The sequence below is a fragment of the Schistocerca nitens genome, chromosome 1, assembly GCF_023898315.1.
Source record: "Schistocerca nitens isolate TAMUIC-IGC-003100 chromosome 1, iqSchNite1.1, whole genome shotgun sequence".
NCBI classification, from domain to species: Eukaryota; Metazoa; Arthropoda; class Insecta; order Orthoptera; family Acrididae; genus Schistocerca; species Schistocerca nitens.
Genome location: NC_064614.1, coordinates 1,029,279,594 through 1,029,299,299, shown reverse-complemented (window position 1 = coordinate 1,029,299,299; position 19,706 = coordinate 1,029,279,594). Strand labels below are relative to the sequence as shown.

Here is a 19,706-nt window from a genome sequence, read left to right as displayed (position 1 = left end):
AGTTGTACCTCAAATTATTTGTGTAATCAATCTCTTATCAGTGGAACATTTCCAGGCTGGCTAAAATATGCCTAAGTTAAGCCTCTGTACAAGAAGAGCGTTAAAGAGATACTATCAAATTATTGATCATTTTCACTTTTGCTGGCGTCTTCAAAAATATTTGAAAAGGTTGTGTCTAAGCATCTTCTTAAGCATCCGACTGCAAACAATATATCATCCAAGTCACAGTTTGGGTTCCTTATGCTTACTGATATAGAGAAGGGTATTTGCACATACAGTGGGAATAATTCATAAGAAAACAAGTTAGAGGCTACTGGCATTCTCTGTGACCTGTCAAAAGCCCTTGACTATGAATTACAGCTTTCTCTCAAGAGAATTAGAATATTGTGATGTCACTGGCAGTGCTGCAAAATGGTTACAGTCTGACCTAACTAAAAGGAAACAAGGGTGTCACTGCAAATACATGCAGAGTAAGCAAATAGTCTTCGTCTGATTGGGAAGTAATTACATGTGGTGCTCCTCAAGGTTCCATCTTGAATCTGTTGTTTATTCCTGTCTACAGTAATGACCTCATCTGTTAAATTGCCAGATGCTAAGTTTGTTTTGTTGGCACATGAGAAAAAAAAACTTGCTTACTTCATTTGCTTTCATATTTTGAGGTACCTCGTCAAACCGAGCAAAGTTTTTAGACTGCAGAAGCATGTAATAAGACTCAATTGTGTTGTAAATTCCATATAATCATGTACAAATCTGAGCAAGGAAGTGGGTATTCTAACCAATGCTTCAGTATATTTATCCCTTAAATTGGTTGCAAATAACATGTTTATTTCCAGACAATAGCTCAGCACATAGTAAAATACTAGGAACAATAAGACCTAAAATTGCTTACCTTGGTCCAAAGAGGAGTCCAGTTTACGGGAACACACATTTTCAATAAATTGCCAGCTACCATTAAAAAGTTTGTTTCAGAAACAGCACAGTTTAAACAGAGTGAAAGATTTTTAGGCAGGCAGCTCCTCTATAAATGAATATCTTAACAGGGACTGTTAGACCAGCTTAAGTAAAAATGTCTTAGATTTGGTTTTACAACAGTTAAGATTAGGTGTTGTGTGTATGATAAATTTGTTAAAAGTGCATAACTGTTTCATTCTGAGTGTATTAATTCTGTAAATGTTGGCAGTCCCAGTTTATCTGTTATGTATTCACATATCTTTAAAGTATCCTGACATGTGATCAGGGAAGTGTTATATTCAGATGGTCTTTGTTTTTTATGTTGTACTTTGACATATTCCATATCCAAGAAACCCATCTCATTTTTGGGTCTATAGAATGAGAACTGAATCTAATGTAGTAAAATACATCTGAGGATGTTAAACATGGCTTCAGTTATCAGCATAGATGTGTAGCCGTTTCAGTTGCTAAGATGAGTACTTAAAGATACCAGTGATATTTATTATGGGTTTATTATGTTGATCATACCTGTGTACACCCAATTCAATTTATAATCAACTCGTATGGCTATAATTTATATGTAAAATATTGTCAGGATAGAACAATTGTCATATCCAATCGCTCAATGAACACTACTTTTATGTCAGGTCTTTCGTTCCACTGTTGAATCTTCGAATTGTGTGTAATGAACTGGCAAGAGCTACAGACAGTGCCATGATATACAGCCAAGCATTTTAAATGCATGTTGAATCAGAGCTTGAAGATGATACTCATTAGTTAAAAAACCTTTGTTGAATTTGTATACCGTTACTTTAATATTTCCATTCCCCTCAAAACATTGGTAATACAAATCACAGTAAGGATTGTACACTAAATTAATTCCTCTGCAACAGGAACAACACCCCTTTAAACATACATCTGCAAGTCATGGTTTCACCTTCTACAATACTTCACTCCCGGTCTCACTCCCTTCCCAAGGACTGCACACTTTTCATGTCTTTACACATACTGTTACATCAGTGTGCAAATTTTAGTCTTTGTATTTTATCCTTGCTACCTTCAGAATTTCCTAGTGTATAGTCCAGCCAACAGTGTCAAAAGCTTTCTCTATATCCTCTTGTAAGATTTTTCATAGGACCAATACTGCCTCACGTATTGCTACTTTTTCCCAGATACCAAAGTAATGTTTCCTGAGGTCAGTTGGCACCTACCAGTTTGTCCACTATTCTTTACTTAATTTGTGTCAAACTACAACCATGACTTGCCACACTGATAGTTCTGTAATATTTCCAACTTTCAGTGCCTGGTTTTCTTGGAATAGGAATTATTACTTCCTTCTGAAACTTGAAGGTTTTTCACTTGTCTCTTATCTTGCATATCACATGAAATAGTTCGACTTGGCTGTCTGTCTGAAGGATCTCCACAAATGTGAGGGAATGTCTACTCCAGGTGCCTTGATTGGGTGCAGGTCTTTCATCACCCTGTGAAATTATTCTCTTAGTCTATCCCCCACCTAGTCTTCATCTGTCTCTTATAATATTGTACTCTGATTTCTCTTGTTATAATAAACAGTTTAAGTAAGAGCCCGTATTTACTCTTTTGATGAATTTTATACACAATCTAATGTACCTTAGGGTAAAGGTGAGTTAAACAATCCCCATTCTTCCTGCTACAATAAAAATATTCAGAAAGAATATGTACAATCTGAATGCCTTGACACAGTGTATTTTTAGAAAAGTGGTCCATACATGAAGGTAGTTACCAGTCCTTTGTGTATTTAATAAAGTTTTTCCTGCTCTGTTCATATAACACTAAGGTTTTTGGTTAGTCTATCTCTACAATAGGATGCAGCTGGCTGAAATATCCAGAAAGGATATGGAAATAACTTAATCCAACAAAAGTGACTGCTTATGGCAACCTTTATACTTTTGGGGAACCCTGCCTCCTTTTCACGAGTTTGTAAATGACTTTTTTCTTAATCTTCCTTAATGTGGCACAAATCAACTTTTCCATCACAACAGTTACCAGCAACAACAGAGTGAAACTGAAATAAGGTTGTGATACATAAGGAATATCAGTCACACGTTACCTATGTGGATTTCTAGTGTTTGTAACAGAAGCCTCTTTATGAAATTTAATAAATCTAAAAGGAAAACTTAGCAGCAGAGTCCAAAATCACATGACATTCAAGGCAAAGGTTTCTTAGTTGCATGTGAAACATACCTTGAAGAATATACTTTGCTCCTGCTGATCTAAACCACTTAAAGGGTTCAAAGTTGTACTGAAGTATCACCATTATGTAGTACTACTACTGAATGCAGCCTGTTTTGTCGGCTTTGGTGAATAATAGTCAGTAAAAACCTTACTAATTTATATGAAGCTGGTATCTGTACAGATACCATTGGTGATCTTGCAGCTCTCTAAGAATGAAATTATAATGAAATCCAGACCTTTAGCTGCTTACAGGTGTTGATAATTAGGTATATTCTGCACACAATTTCTGATCTGTTATTGCCACATTTCCCATGAAATGATAATATCTTACACACACACACACACACACACACACACACAACTCAGGTCACCAAGCTACAGAATAATTATACAGAAACAAAAAATATAAATATCAATCTATTTTATTGGGCATTTACATATTATTACACCTTACTACAATCAACGTTAAAAATATTACATGAACATAAATCCATCTGCCAAACAGCAAAAAATAAGCTTAAATGGATAATTCAAAATTTAACTTGACACAGAATAGCCTTAAAAATTGAAATTGTATCAAGTGTCATCAGTGAAGAACTAAACATTTTTAAGTGTTGACACATGAACTGCAATCCACCATAATGGGTTACAAATACTCAGTTTAAGAATATAAAACATTTCTCCAACCACAGTTTTACTTCACTTGGCTCATACTGGAAGGAAATCCTAGGTTTACCACCTGACAGTGGATCAATACTGTGGCTATGGCAATCTCTTCCACAATCATCAACTGAGGAACTGTTTATAGTTTGTACAGAAAATTTGAAAACTGTTTTTCATATCAATCAGGACACTCATTTCTAAAGCACCTCCTTTAACTGTCTCAAAGACAGCTGAAACACTATCTCCCTGCTTCTCCAGCAGATCAGCACACACACACATGCTAACAATAGCTTGTAAAGGAAATACAAATTCAGGTGCACGATGGAATGACATCATACAGCCAATAATTTGGCTCTAGATACATTTATTGATAATTTCACTGGGACACACATACCAGGTCTAATGAATACTACATTTTACCCCACTGAAAAAAATTATATTCACACATATTGGACCTTGTAATGTACAAATAAAGCATTGTTTGACGAGACTAGATTGCAGAATCATGCTGACGAGTGGCACAAGGAATAAAGCAATCACATGATTTATTACAAACATGGTATAGGTGCCAATGGAGGAGTGAAACCATCACTTTTTTCTGTCAGAGCTGTTAGCAAAGAGATCTTTTGAAGAAGTACAGGGATAGTTGTTATATGCAACATACAAAGCAACAACACATGATATGCCTTTATTTTTTATAGCTGTAAAGAGTAATGTGGATTATTTGGTTTTCTTTTTCATTCAAGTTGAAAATGCGAGATCCATTCATGAAGCACTAGCCATTTTCAAGGATTGGAATCCCACCTACTGGGTTACTGATTTCTTATAATCTGAGACAAACGCAACTGATCAAGCATATCCTCAGACAAAAGTTTACTTGTGCCTTTTCAGTCAAACAGGTTTGAGGAAGATGGCTGAATAAATACCAAATGACATGAAGAGATTTCTGGGCATGTGGCAAGAAATTTCAGAATCACCAACAGAGAATTTACAGATCATACAGAAGAGATAGTGAGGCTTCTCAGAGAAACGAATATGCATCACCGTAAGTTTAACAGCAGTGGCTATTGATACATGAAAAGTGAGTGGAAGCTTATGAGGACAAGGGCAATTTTGATACCATTGACATTACAAGTGGAGTTGACGCCATGAACAAGATTGTAAACATTTTTTTTCCTAAAATGGAACAAAGATGGGACCTTCAATGGGGCTACTAGGGATATAAGAAATCAATTTCTTCCAAGCCTAATTAGAAAGTACTGTCTGCAGAATTCTGCCATCAAATCATAACAGACATGTTCCACTGTTTTTTCATTTTTTTTTAAAAAAAAGCAAGTTTGTGAAACATGTCATGCAGTGATATGCACCAGGGAAAGTTGAATTAACTGCAAGATTAGTGAATGTGAACTTGGACAATGTTTTGTATGGAGAGTACAATGTTCAAAGACTAATTATGTTGTAAGCTTTGCTCTACCAAACTGCGCATGTGAAGATTTTGAGATATATAAATACCCATGCAAGCATTTCTGTGCAATCTTTATTTTCTATCCAGAGTGGGGTTTTGATAAAATACCAGAAAGCTGCAGGAATAGCCCATTAATCTGTCTTCACGAGATGTACAGGTTTGGTTTCAGAAGTGTGTCCACAGTAATTTCACATGAAGACAGTAGCAATGAGGACACAGTTGAGGAAACACGTATAGAGCATCACACTGATACCGTAACCATTTCTTTGCAGCAATTTGAAGTGAAGGTGTTGTTCAAACAGGTTTATAATCTCACATACAACTGTATCAACAGTGAAACATTATGGAAAGTACTTGAATCACTCAGCAACTGTGTGCCAGATTTGCAGTTAGCAAACCCTGAAATTTGTGGTCTCCCCACAGCTGTGCCATCAAATTCCCAACAATAATATTAAGTAAGATGCCATTACTTTTACAGGGCCTGGCATAAAGACCCCTCTCATTGTAATGTTCATATATTTGTGCCTTAATGGATAATTAACTACTAAGGAATAGATCACATGGAGGTCATAGCATTCCATTTGAAGGATCAAACAATAAGAGCTACCTAAAAAATACAAATAAGGGAGATCTTTATGCCAAGTTCTGTAAGCAAACTTTGTCACACATTTGAATTTTTAAGTAGCAGTAGTGAAAAATATTTCTCTGTGGAAAGTTAATAAGGTAGTTATATTGACCGTGATTTGTATTTCCTTTACCCAAGCAACAATGTCTGCTTCTCATTACAAGAAATTCTTGGATTGTTGAGAAACTGTTCAAAAATTACAATCAAGTTGCAAACATTTATGTGCCACAACAAATGGCAGTTTGATACACACGTGAAATACTATATGGATTGTTTTCGTTCAGGAATACTATCAAGCTTCCAAGATATCCTTGGAATATAACAGTCTTGATGCAATCTGGTGTGAATTTTCCCATGGACTGAAGGCCAGAAATCCATCATAACTGAACCTAACAAATAAATTAACAACAAGTAATTGAGTTATGCAACATGAAGACAACTGATACACATGTTTTCAAGGCACAATTCCAAAATTTAGTACTCACTTCTTTTGGTGCCCAATGACATTGCTCACCAGCTGCAATGCCCAGAACTACTTTACAACTGAATTTAATAAACATTACTGGTATTCCAGTAACAGTAATTGCTTCTGTGTGGCATCTGCAGTAACTCTGCAAAGTTATTAAGAACATTAGAACCAAGGTGGTAGATACCCAATATGTAAGTAACTGATACACATTAAGCTTCCAAAGCAAATAAAAAAAGTCAATACTTACTTCATTTGGTCCCAATGACATTGCTGACCAGATACCATATCAAGGAAACACCATACTCTTCTGTCAGAGTGATACTGGGCAATCTCATGTTCATTAACAGGGCAGTCTATCTTTTTCTCTGTTTCACGTGAATCACTAGACATGTATTGAAGCAAGTGAGAGCAAGTGCATTCTTACTTGGAAAAAGAAATGCAAAATCTTTCCTCCATCAGTCATACGACATCTCAATGCCACTAAGATATATCTTATTTATTTTTTCCACCTTTTCAATTCTCAACATTGTCCCATATTTGAATTAACCTAATTTAAAGTTAAAATCTTTTACTTCATATTTTAAAAAGTTTGCAAGTTCTACATTACCATCTAGTTTAATTCCTCAGAAAAATCTTTTCTCTGATGAACAACGAAAAATCCAGGATGGAATGTAACAATATTATGAAAAGGATAGTTGTTGCTGCTCACCAAATGGTGAAGATGCTGAGTCACAGAAAGGCACAACAAAAAGACTGTCGGACTTATCTTTCGGGCAACAAGGGCCTTTTCAAAAGCGCGCGCGCACACCACTCACTCACAAACACACACACACAAATGTAGCAACTATCCTTTTTACAATATTTTATCTACTGCTACTTCGAAATTCAAATGTGCAACAAAGTTTAAAAGCAGAGACCAACATAAAGACCTCATAGCATTCCATCTCGAGGATCAGAAATGACGGAGCTTATTTGTATTTTACATAGACAAAGAGCTATCTAAAATTCAAATAAACCGTCATTTCTTACCCTCCAAATGGGAAGTTATAATGTGTTTAAGACAGATCTTGTAAGGCTTTTGGCATCGTTCTTCGCTATTGTTTGGAAGTTGATGGCACTGCCAATGGGAGACCACCAACTTCAGGATTTGCTAATTGCAAATCTTGCACACAGTTGCTCAGTGATTCAAGTACTTTTTGTAATGTTTCGCTGTTGCTGCAGTTGTATGTGAGATTATAAATCTGTTTACACAGCTCCTTTGCTTCAAACTGCTGCAAAGGAATATTCTGGGTTTGAACAACACCATCTGTATTTGCTGCCTCGACAGCCTCCTCAACCTCGACAGCCTCCTCAGCTGCTTCAACTGCCTCCTCAACAGCTTTGTCACTACTACTGCCTTCATACGAAATTACTGAAGAGCCACTTCTAAAGCCCACTCCATACATTTCATCAAGACAGATTAATGGACTAGTCTTATAACTTTCTGGCATTTTATCAAAACCCCACTCTGGGTAAAAAATAAAGATTGCACAGAAATGCTTGCATGGGTATTTATATCTCCGAAAATCTTCACATGTGCAATCTGGTATATCAAAGTTTACAACATAATTACAGTTTTTGGACTTTGCACTCTCCACACAAAATGAACCATCCGATCTCCTACTCACTGATCTTGCAGTTAACTCAAATTTTGCCGATGCATATCGCTGCATGACATGTTTCACAAACTTGTTTGTTTTTTTATGCAAAAACAGTGGAACATCTTTGTTATAAGCTTTGATGGCAGAATTCTGCAGACAGTACTTTCTAATTAGGCTTGGAAGAAACTGGTTTATTATAACCTTAGTAACCCCAGTTAAGGTCCTGTCTGAATTGTGTTTTAGGAAAAAATGTTTTACAATCTTGTTAATGGCTTCAACTCCATTTGTAGTGTCAATAGTTGCAAATCTGCCCTTGTCCTCATACGCTTTCACCCATCTTTCACATACCGTTAGCCATTGCTGTTGAAAGTATGGCCATACACGCTCGTTTCTCTGAGAAACCTCATGCGTTCGCAACTCTTCTACGCGATCTCTAAATTCTCTCTCTGTTGGTGATTCTGAAATTTCTTGCCACATATCCAGAAATGTCTTCATGTCATTTGGTACACGTAGATTATCCTTTTTTTTCAACCATCTTCCCCATGCCTGTTTTCGATGGAAAAGGCACAAGTACACTTTTGTCTGAGGGAATGCTTGCTCAATTGCATTTATCTCTGACTCCGAGAAATCAGTAACCCAATAGAGGGGATTCCAATCCTTGTTCCAGTCCTTGAAAATGTCTAGTGCTTCATGAATGGATCTTGCATTTTCAATCTGAATGAAAAAAAAAACCGACAGCCAAGTAGCCCACATTACTCTTCACAGCTATAAAAAATAAAGGAATATCATATGTTGTTGTTTTGTATGTTGCATCTAACAAACAACTACCCCCATACTTCTTCAAAAGATCTCTCTGCCAACTGCTCTGATAGCAAAAAAGTAATGGTTTCACTTCTCCATTGGCTCCCGTACAATGTCTATAATAAATCATGTGATTGCTCGAGTCTTTGTGCCACTCATCAACCTGATTCTGCAGTCTAGTCTTGTCAAACAATACTTTATTTGTACCATAAAGGGTCCAATAAACGTGACTGTAAATAGTTTTCTCTGTGGGGTAAAAGGTAGTATTCATTTGACCTGGTATGTGTGTCCCAGTGAAATTGATTTCAACAAATCTGTCTAAGGCCAACTTAATGACTTTGAGAGATGTCATGCCACTGAGTACTAAGTTTTTGATTTCCTTTACAAGTGAAGGATGTATGTACCCACTTGCTTCAACACTTTCAGTAGCATGTGTGTGTGCACTTGCTGGGGAAGCAGTCAAATAATAACGTAGATAGCTCTTAGGCGGGCATGGCAATGCCAAATCTTTCTGTAGACTTGCAAGAACCTGTAAGACAAAAATGTATCAATTATTTAATTAAGAGCATTAAAAACAACAGATTTTAAAGTATACCGTCAACTGATCATGTAAAATTTTCTCCAAGCAGAACCCAAACTGGATACTTACTTTTGCCTTGGTATCCCTGTGTTCAGTTGCTGAGTGCATACTGTAATCAGGATACACCCTTATACACTTCATATTTAAAGTTGCTGGGCAGTTGGATTTTCTAGTATCCATGATCCTCAATCTCTTGTGAGGAATCACATGGTCTTCCTAAAGAGGGTAAAGAACTACTATAAAATTTATTTAATAAACTTTCCCTGTAACGAACTTGTTTTATGGAAAGTAAGTATATCTTAACACAGCATGATATTACCAAGTGCTCAGGTACACTAGAGTCTTTACTTTTATAGTATTTTGGCCCCAAAACACAGTGCCTCGACCACACACTCTCCACTGCAAATGCACAACCAAAAAAGGGGATAGGGACATGTCCCTGCATTTGCTTGAAGAAATGCTTTGTTTTACCTGGAACAGTTAATATATTTCTCACAGACAAAAAAACATTGTTATTGTTAAATAATTCACATATGTTATTGTTAATTAACTAAATACAATGTGAGAAAACATTTCATTCATTTGACAGGTATTGTCAAAGTTCTGAACTGATGGAAGCAGATTGTCTATCTACTTTACATAGTACTGGAGCAAAATTTTACAGGATGTCACACCTATTGTATCTAGCAAAGAAAACTGTCTGCCATGTGCAATGAGGATACCATACTGATTTCGGGCAACTGAAGTGCTTTATTGTGGTTCCAATAAATGTGGAATTAATATTCTTTGTAAACAAAGGAGATGTGAAGAACACTTATGTAGAAAAATGTAATTACTATAAATGTGGAATTACAAAAAATAAACTTAACTAGGAAGACAAAGCTAAACATGCCTGTCAATAGGTGCAATGAGCTGACTACTGTTTTACATATCAACACCACAATTATCAAAAACCATAGAAACCATTTCAACATGAACACAGCAGTATAGATTCATTAAAATTATTTGTTAGTTGGCATCTGTCACTTGTTGCTAAAGTGTTAGCACACCGGCTGCTGCTGTATTATAGGCAACAAACAGAGCAGGTCACTCAGCAAGTGCTGTTCAATTTAATTTTCATGTTAAAAAAAGTAGGTTTAGCTCAGTAGAGGCAGAGCACAGGTTGGGATTATGAAAGGATGGGAGACGTATACATGTAACTCTGTGCAGTGTTGGAAGTGGCCATTATGAAATAACATGAATATGGCATGCTCTGCTGACAACTGGTTTTGGAGTGACCAATGGCATAACTGTGGCAGATACGACATTTTATAGCCCAGAATTTAAACTCATTTGATAGCCTAACCATAACATGATGTGCAATATATCCTAGAAAATGGCTGTCAGCATTCTACAGAAGAACTGTTAATCATACTTTGTTCACAACAATTAATACACTGACCACGGGCAGTCGCAGCAGAGCCTCACACCTAATGCTGTTGCCTGGCCTGGCTTGATGGTGAAACATCCAACACTAAGCATGTGGCAGGAAACTAGCTGAAGCTATTCTCTATAAGCAAACTCAAGAAAAAAAAAATTGTATTTCAATGCTAAAAGCAAACTAATTTCTTCCTTTCATTAATTATGGCACCTGAAACTGTCCTCACACAAGCTGCATGGACTGCCAAATTACCAACTAATGAGCAGTCCTGGTTTGTATTCAGTTACAGGTTATAGGTGACAAGCTGATTTCAAATTAAATAATGATATGAAGAAGAAATATAAGGAATCAAAAAGTAAATACAATGTCAAAAATGACACAGCAGAGTGTTAGAAATAAAACTGCATCCAAACCTATTAACTAAATAAAAATAATGAAGTAATTTTGATAATATTTTGGTATAAAAAATATGAAAGAATCTGTCAAGACTCAAATCCACAACTTTATATGGATCAGGAATGTTTCTTATCCGTTGCACTATGCCACCACTCTACATTACACTAATGTAAGATTATTTGGTCCCAACGATCATGTGCTACCTTCAACCAGATCAGCCTTTCACATTATGTTACGTTGTGAAAGCTAGCTCTAGCACCATAAAGATATTGTAAGGATACATAGTTATGCCTACTGTCTGAAAATGTTGTTTAAGGCCAATCTTGTTGAAGGCAGCAAATGATTGCATGGCGTTCAAACACATCAAGAAAGGAAGTCAGACAAGAAAATGGAAGTGGATTGATCAGCTGTTGTGGCAGTCAGGAAATGGCGAACAGAGATAGTTTGGACCTGACGCATTCAGCACTCTGGAGGAAACCAGCTCCGACAGGAATTGTCAACCAACTAATAATTTTAATCGGCCTATTATCAAATGCAAGTGTGTAAATTACTGAGTGTATGGCTGTGAAAATGGATAAATGACAAACAAGTCAACACAGAGGAAAATAATTAATACAATTCTGTCTTGCATATCACAACAACTATTAACAATAACAAAAACAGTCAATTCCATCAATTGTTAGTGCAGCTTAGAAAGAAATGTCCATTTAAAGTAGCCTATATATACTATCCATAATTCCAGCAAACTAAGTTCTTCCTTCAAGTATACATATATGAACTAAAATGGTAAAACACAGAAAGTAATTAATGCAGCAGTTCACTTACTTTTCATAACATCTGAAGAAGGCTCTTTAAAACGACTACTTCTCACGCAGTATGAAAACCCCACAGTTTTCAGCTGATCGAGAAGTGTTTCCACCTGAGTATAAAGTGACCAGTAGCATAAACTGAGGGTAACTACACTTAAGGCTAACTGGGAAACATGAATGAAGAGGGAAATTTTAGGCTTTACAAAATTCAGTTACTTAATGTACACAGCCTTTCATCACATCTGATGTTTTTGACAGCTAAGGTAAGTAAGTGTTATGTTATTAATAATGGATGAGTTAACAAAATTGGGAGTTCATTTGTTTGCTCTTTTGCTTTTATTCCATTGTTATGCACTGACCACAAATTATGTTACTGTTGACTTCAGTTAAAACTGTGATCATAAAATGTTCTTTCAGTTGTGATTATGATGATGAAAAATATTTTCCAAGTGCACATGAAGTTTAATGACCTAGTTTTGGGGTTAACTGATCAGTGCTTCAGTTAACCTCATTTCAAGCACGCCTTGCCTTATGTCAACAAAAGCTTTACTAAGCATTATAATTATGCATACTAAGAATTCCAGGTTGTATATACTAAGAATAAGACAATCACCAATCAAAACTATCCAGTACAAAAGTTGAAACTGGTTACTCATCCATGAAAAAGTTTTTGTAAAAATTACAAAATGATTTCTCTCCTACAATTGAAGAATATCAGTTTTCGGCTGTCAAACTCTTAACAAAAGCGGAAGAAAGACCTGTGACTACATTACTTCAATACAACATCCATTAAGCTTAATCACAAAATCTGCAAGCATCTTGGCACATTAATTTGCAAAGGGATTGAAATCTGTGACAAAGACCTGGGAAAGAGAGCATGATATGACGAATTGCTCACAGAATTCATGAAACTTCCATTACATACATGAGACACTCCCCTCAAGGACCACAACTTATGATTCTGCATAATCATCATAAGAAAAAAAAAAAATGCATAATTTTGCATACTCTGCCACATCATACAAGCCATAAGCTATGACTTCTTGTCTTGAAGTCTTACTTAAGTTATTGTATGATACAGGAAATTATCTAATGACAAATATAGCAAAATCAATCACGATCTGGGCTGGTTAGCCAGAATTCCTCCTTATCACCAACAGAAATAATTGAGCGCTTTTAAGGCTTATTTGACTGATACACTCCAAACTTAAAAATAATTTGCCACCTATTTCTACTATTGGTATTCCTGACAAGGTTATAGATGCAGACCTCAACATTTCTCCTCCTCGAGAAGTCAACACTATCCAGTAGAAGAACTGAGATAATATCTCCAGAAGACATTTTGCCTCATCCCAAGTCCTATGTTGTGAGACGAAAAACTAAGAAAAATAAATAAATGACTTAATAACTCACTCCCATCATCATTATCTCCAGTAAAAGCCAGATCAATAGAAGAAATTAAAATAAAATCTAGCAGGGCAATAAGAAGAGTGTAGATGTGAAAGAACACCTGTAAGAGAAGTTTAACTTTGAGGGCTTCAAAGTGTCATAACGTTCTATACCCTATGAGAACCCATATTCACCAACGAGTATTTCTAAAGACTAAAACAGCTTACATCATCATCAAAATTTCAGTGTGGTGCTGAGAAAATTTTAGATCCTGACAGACTGTCTACCAATATAATCCAGGAATCCCAATAGAGTTCCAACATTATCCACACATACTTAAGCAGCCACCTAAGCAGTGGTAATAATTGAAACATCGTAACATGTATTAATTAAGCGGACAGTTATTACTGAGCAATGGTATCCTGAACAAAAAGCTCTCACTCAGCATCCATCAACAATACACCTTTGCTCAGAATTCAGTAGGGAGGCCAAACGTGGTCATGTTGCAACATTTGCATAAAGTGGCATTCATTACAGTGCTATTGATGAAAAAAGTTGTTTCATAGTTGATGTCACTGACCTTGCTGAAACTTTGGTGAGAAACTAAGGATCTTACAGTCATTTGAATTACAGAGCTCCATATCCCTGCATAGACAGTTTTCTAGCTAATCTCTGAATTCAGTACCTCAATGAAATTCAGCTCAGTGCCAGCACAAAGAAAACAGCAGTAATGGATTTGTGCAATTATGCACTGGAGCTGATAGTGCAATTAGAAAGAACTACGAAAAATTCCTGGGAAAATGCAGGATACATTTATGTGGAATACAGAGCCCACGCTCTGGCAATGACATTAGCTGCAAATATACTGCTTTTTATTTTCCTTTTGCATGATTGTTCCCAGGCCCTGAGTCCCATTTTCATGTGTGTGTCTTCTAAATTATGCCATTTACTCGAGACGACGTTTGCGCTTGAGCTGCTGCAATGTTCAGTTTCTCTTACTGTAATACATAGATGACGAACTCACAAACGGCGAATTTTGAAACAAAGTTGCCATTAACTTCCTAAACACCGATCATTAATTACAATATTCCACGTGTATATGTTACAGTAAAGGTAATGTAACAATACAATGCAGCACCTCACAACGAAAACAAAGAAAAAACTGCATAATACATAAAAAAACTCACTTAAAAATTGGAATCAGATCGCGGAAAGCGACATATAAAATTTATTAAAATGAAATCTTAATTGGCAGCAGAAAAAAAGTTATTTTCTAAGGCGCATATTTTTGCCAGCCAATTCTAACATAAAATTATTATTACCTCCTCCAACGAATTACAATAACCTGAAATCAGGCCATCCTCCGAAACTCTGAAATCTTTCAGCGCGTCACGAAAGATGTTTTCATACACCTGAGACATTTTGCTCGATAGCGAAAACACAACCACTCAAGATACAAGGTCAGTATGACAGTGAAGAACAAAGCAGACGCTTTTCCCGCTAACTCGATTCGACCACAGATCTCGATCAGTCGACAAGTGTGCAGCGCGTTTGCGTATACGTCATTTTGACGTCACTTCCGAGTGGTATTGGACCACAATGATGTGTCTGTTAGGCTTCCCCCACACACCTATCAGGTAAACCTGCACAGTGCACAGGTATACCAAAGATATACCTGTTGAGGCTGGAGCACACACACGCTGCGGTAAACCGGAAGATTTTAACTCAGTCAGTCGAGAAATGGCGAGGAGACAAGAAGACGACGCGACCGGGTTAGTCGGTTTGTTAGTGGCCGCGAAGTGTAAAAGGAAGCAAAAACAAAAAACGTGGTGTAAAGAGTTGTTTACAAAGAGAAATGAATACACTGATACGAAATTAGTAAAAGAGCTATGTTCAGAACCTTCAGATTATCGTAATTATTTGCGGATGATTGAAGACGTCTACCAAAACCTATTGTCGCTTGTGACTCCTTTAATACAAAGGTAAAATACAGTTATGAGAACTTCTATTTCTTCCCATCAAAGATTGACAGCTTCTCTGAGGTTTCTTGCAACGGGTCGATCGTATGAATGTCTCAAATATTCTACTATAATATCACCCCAAACTCTTGGCAAAATAATTCCAGAGACATGTGATGCCATATACAATGTGCTGAAACGAGTGTATCTTCAGGTATGTATAATAAATACACACATTTTTTTTAAATTCTTTTATTCTGAGCAATTCTTTTTACAATTCAAAGACAAAATTTCAACTGAAGCATAGTTGTGAATAATACATGAAATTCAAAAATAATTGAAAATTTGCTATTATTCGTCAATTAAAACCATAGAAAAATTAAAAATGCCCAAAAATCAAATATTATTATAGGTAGTTAAGTAAGTAGCTGCTGAGTGTGGAAGTGGAAGCTCTTGATTGGTTACGAAATCTGCAGGCGCTGTTTGTTGCATAAACTGATCATATGAAATAGCTGCGGTGGGATTTGGTGAGCACGTACTTGAGCTGGGACTGGTTAGATATTTGGAGCTGTATGAACTCGTTGGCATGTTAAGCATTCCCATTTCAGCTTTGTATAGGAGATCATTGATTCTTTTTTCAACAATCAGACCCTGGCGTTTTTCCAGTGTCCTCATTCTCATTGCAATAGATTTTCCCAGTAGATCATACCTGTCATCTTGGGGTGAAGGCTTTTTAAAATGATCGATTTCACTGATAGCAGAACGTCATTGGTCAGTTCCACACTTTTCCTCTTTTTTACCAAATTTGGTGGTGGTATCGGGAGTTCTTTGGAATTTTGAGGACTCTCGTTTGTCTCTGAAGGTTCTTCACTGCTGGGTGTCTGTGGAGCGACATCATCGATTCTATCCTGAAATAATCATATTATTAGACCCTAAAAGTCATTTACTCTGTTTTTATTTTTTATATCAGGAATATAATTTAAAATAAGACAAAACAATAAGATTAAAGCAGCACAAACCTTCTTAAAAACTATTAAACAGATAGTTTCACTGTAGTATTTTAAAATTCTGTTTCTTATTTTCTTTATAACCAAACTTTTTAAACAAGCATTGGTTTTGTGTTATTTTAAATGTTATTTTCATTTTGCTTATAACAGTAAATTTATGAAGCCTGTTGCAATCAACACCAATACACATCCACATTGTAAAAAAATGTTATTAATTTGCTGTTGTTTCAGTTTCCTGACTCGGCTGAGAAATGGAAAATTATTGCTAAGACATTTGAAGACAGATGCAATTTCCCACATTGTCTTGGTGCCATGGACGGTGAACATATAGACATAGTTCCCCCACCGAATTCCGGATCTTTTTACTTCAACTACAAAGGCAGACACAGTATGGTACTTCTTGCAATAGTGGATGCTAACAATCGGATCCTTCCCATGAATTTTGGAACTAATGGACGTGTTTTTAATGGAGGCGTTCTTCAGAATACTAAATTTTATGAAAAGTTAGAGAGTAATGAGCTCAAACTTCCAGAGCCATGCAACATTAAAGAAAATTTCGAAAATAACCCTTATGTTTTTGTAGCTGATGACACCTTTCCTCTTACACTTAATATTATGAAGCCTTTTCGACAAATGCAACTAGATTCAGCTAGTAAAGAAATTGACAACTACCACATTTCAAGAGCAAGACACGTTGTCGAAAATTATTATGGAATACTTGCATCCAGATTTCGTATATTCCATACTCAAATCAATTTGGAACCAGAGAATATAATGAAAGTGGTGATGGCAACTTGTGCATTGCATAATTTTTTGATGGAACAACATCCAGGCTTTTACGCTCCTCCAAACAGTACCTATCAGGAGACGTATGATGGAAGTACTGTAATACAACACAAACATATACATAGCGTGACAGATTCGTATACTCCTGTACAAGATAGTCCTATTTGGGTAAGTGTGAGTACGATAAGCCAAGTTTTATGTGAGATTTGGAAAACTGCTCGATTTCTTCAGCTACAGCATAGGTATAACATATAACAATATGCAGATTGAAAAGGTTGACAGTGTTAAATTTCTGGGATTACAACTCAATAACAAATTCAGTTGGGACAGAATTGCTGAAGCACCTAAACAAATCTGTATTTGCAGTGAGAGTATTAAAAAAACCTTGCATACTTTATTCTATTATGTCATAATGGGATCATATTCTGTGGCAATTCATCAGACCGAGCAAAAGTTTTTAGCCTGCAAAAGTATGTAATAAGAATCATTTGTGGTGTAAATTCAAGTACATTGTGTAGAAACATATTCAAGGACTTGGTATTCTGACCACTGCTTCTCAGTTATCTATTTGCTAATGAAATTTCTCGAAAGTATTTCCAGCCAAATAACTCAATGAATAGTATCAATACTAGGAATAAGAACAATCTACATGAAGACCTAAAATCCCTTACCTTGTTCCAAAAAGGGGTCCAATATTAAGGAACACACGTTTTCAGTAAATTGCCAGCAAGTCACCATTAAATACTTGGTTTCAAATAAAGTGTGGTTTGAACAGATTTGAAAGACTTTTTGATAGACAACTCCTTCCACTTTATAGATGAATATCTTAACAGGGATTGTTAGACCAGCTTATGTAAAAATTCTGTTATATTTCAGATTTGACACCACTTGGTCACAACAGTCAAGATCAGGTGTTTTGTGTATGATAAATTTATTAAAAGTGCATAAGTGTTTCTTTCTGATAGCATATTAATTCTGTAAATATTAGCAGTTCCAGTTTACTGAAATATATTCCTGGCAAATGATGAGGATAATAAGAATTATATCCAAATGTTTTATATTATACTTTCTGACATATTCCACATGCACGCTAATCATCTCATGTTTCGGTCTGAGGAACGAAAACTGAATCTAATTTACAGTGAGGGTCTTGATTTTTTTGTGGGAGAATAATTACATTTCTCCAAGCCTTCCGTTTGTTATGTATCTCTTATATTTGGCATTATTGTACACAGAATTCTATTGGATAATTGGTTGCCTTAACCCCATAAGGGTAAGAGATTTAAACGCCTCAAACGTCATTACAATACCTTTTAACTCTTTTTTCTAATTCTTGTTTGGATAACCAAGTTGTGTGTCTGAATTAATAGCATTGTGTGAGGAATACGAATTTGCAGAAATCTGATCTTGACTATTGTGACCAAGTACTGTCAAAACTAAAATGTAACATACATCTATTCCAGACCTACAAGAAATGGACAGAATAGAATCCCATTATTTGTCATCTCTCTCGAACCCCCAGCCCTTGATGGCCAGCGGCTAGTTCTGTAGCAGTACTAAAATATTTGTTCACCCCTGTAACTATTGTCTCTGGAAATATCATCAGGGTCTACGACCTTTAACTGGAGACAGCAACAGAGTTACTCAGTTATCAGCTTCCAGATTACCTGTAGTGGTAGTATGTTAACTGCCAGAGAACGAGACCTGTGAGCAAATATAATAACTGCCAGAGAAAATACAGATCTCTGAGAGCTATTTCCACCATCACTCGAATTCCTTATAGTAACTGTATTTGTACTACCTGCCCAAACTAAACTGACAAATAGTGCAATGGCTCAAGGGAACGACCATATATGTGCAATACCTGTATGGCCACTCCTATCAGCCACTGCTCTGACAGTAACTTTATTTAATTGTTTGTGCTCAAAGTAGCGAGGGCACACGAAAGAGTACACATTCTATCAACAGACGGCATGCAGTCTCACAGTTATTTTCGCAACCTATAGAATACCCTCCAAATGGTCTATCCCTCTCCTTCGTAGTTAGATCTTTGATGAGTTGACGCAAAAGTGTAGTACAATATTTGCTCAACAGATGGTGCGATGCACTGTTGGCAGTCATTGGAATAACAGGTAGTATACGATGAGCAGTTATCACAGTTAACCGTTACTTCTCAGTAACTGGTTATTTCTATCAGTTACGTTATTTTTTGCCACTTCTAGTCTGCAAAACACTGTGAAGCACCTGGAAGTGGGTACCTCCCCTCCCGTTGATGTGTTTGCATGCCTCCATGTGCGCAGCAATTATTATAATCTTATCCTCGCAATACCTATGTGAGCAATACGTATGAGGTTGTAGTATATTCCAAGTCATCATTTAAAGGCTGTTCTTCAAATTTTGTTAGTAGACTTTCTCCGGATAGTTAATGTCTATCTTCAGGAGTCTGACAGTTCCTTTTTTCAGTATTTCTGAGACACTTTTTCACAGATCAGACAAACTTGTGACCATTCATGCTGTCCTCTGTACATGTTCA

At 36.3% G+C, this 19,706-nt stretch overlaps 1 protein-coding gene across 4 annotated transcripts; it reads right to left on the bottom strand.

Moving 5' to 3' along the window:
- Positions 1 to 3,619: 3,619 nt before the first annotated feature.
- Positions 3,620 to 14,873, bottom strand: LOC126196798 (uncharacterized). 4 transcript variants are annotated; one of them, XM_049934595.1, is made up of 7 exons: positions 14,745 to 14,867; positions 12,050 to 12,143; positions 9,728 to 9,879; positions 9,478 to 9,624; positions 6,635 to 9,357; positions 6,404 to 6,529; positions 3,620 to 6,307 (listed from the first exon to the last, which is right to left on the bottom strand). In XM_049934595.1, exons 1-5 carry the CDS (start codon positions 14,841 to 14,843, stop codon positions 8,737 to 8,739), a joined length of 1,113 nt encoding a protein of 370 aa, XP_049790552.1. In that variant the 5' UTR covers positions 14,844 to 14,867; the 3' UTR covers positions 3,620 to 6,307; positions 6,404 to 6,529; positions 6,635 to 8,736. The 4 variants fall into 4 exon arrangements, with proteins under 4 accessions (XP_049790552.1, XP_049790550.1, XP_049790549.1 ...); XM_049934593.1 differs by lacking the exon at positions 9,728 to 9,879 and having other exon boundaries at positions 14,745 to 14,873; XM_049934592.1 differs by lacking the exon at positions 12,050 to 12,143 and having other exon boundaries at positions 14,745 to 14,862.
- Positions 14,874 to 19,706: the final 4,833 nt, after the last annotated feature.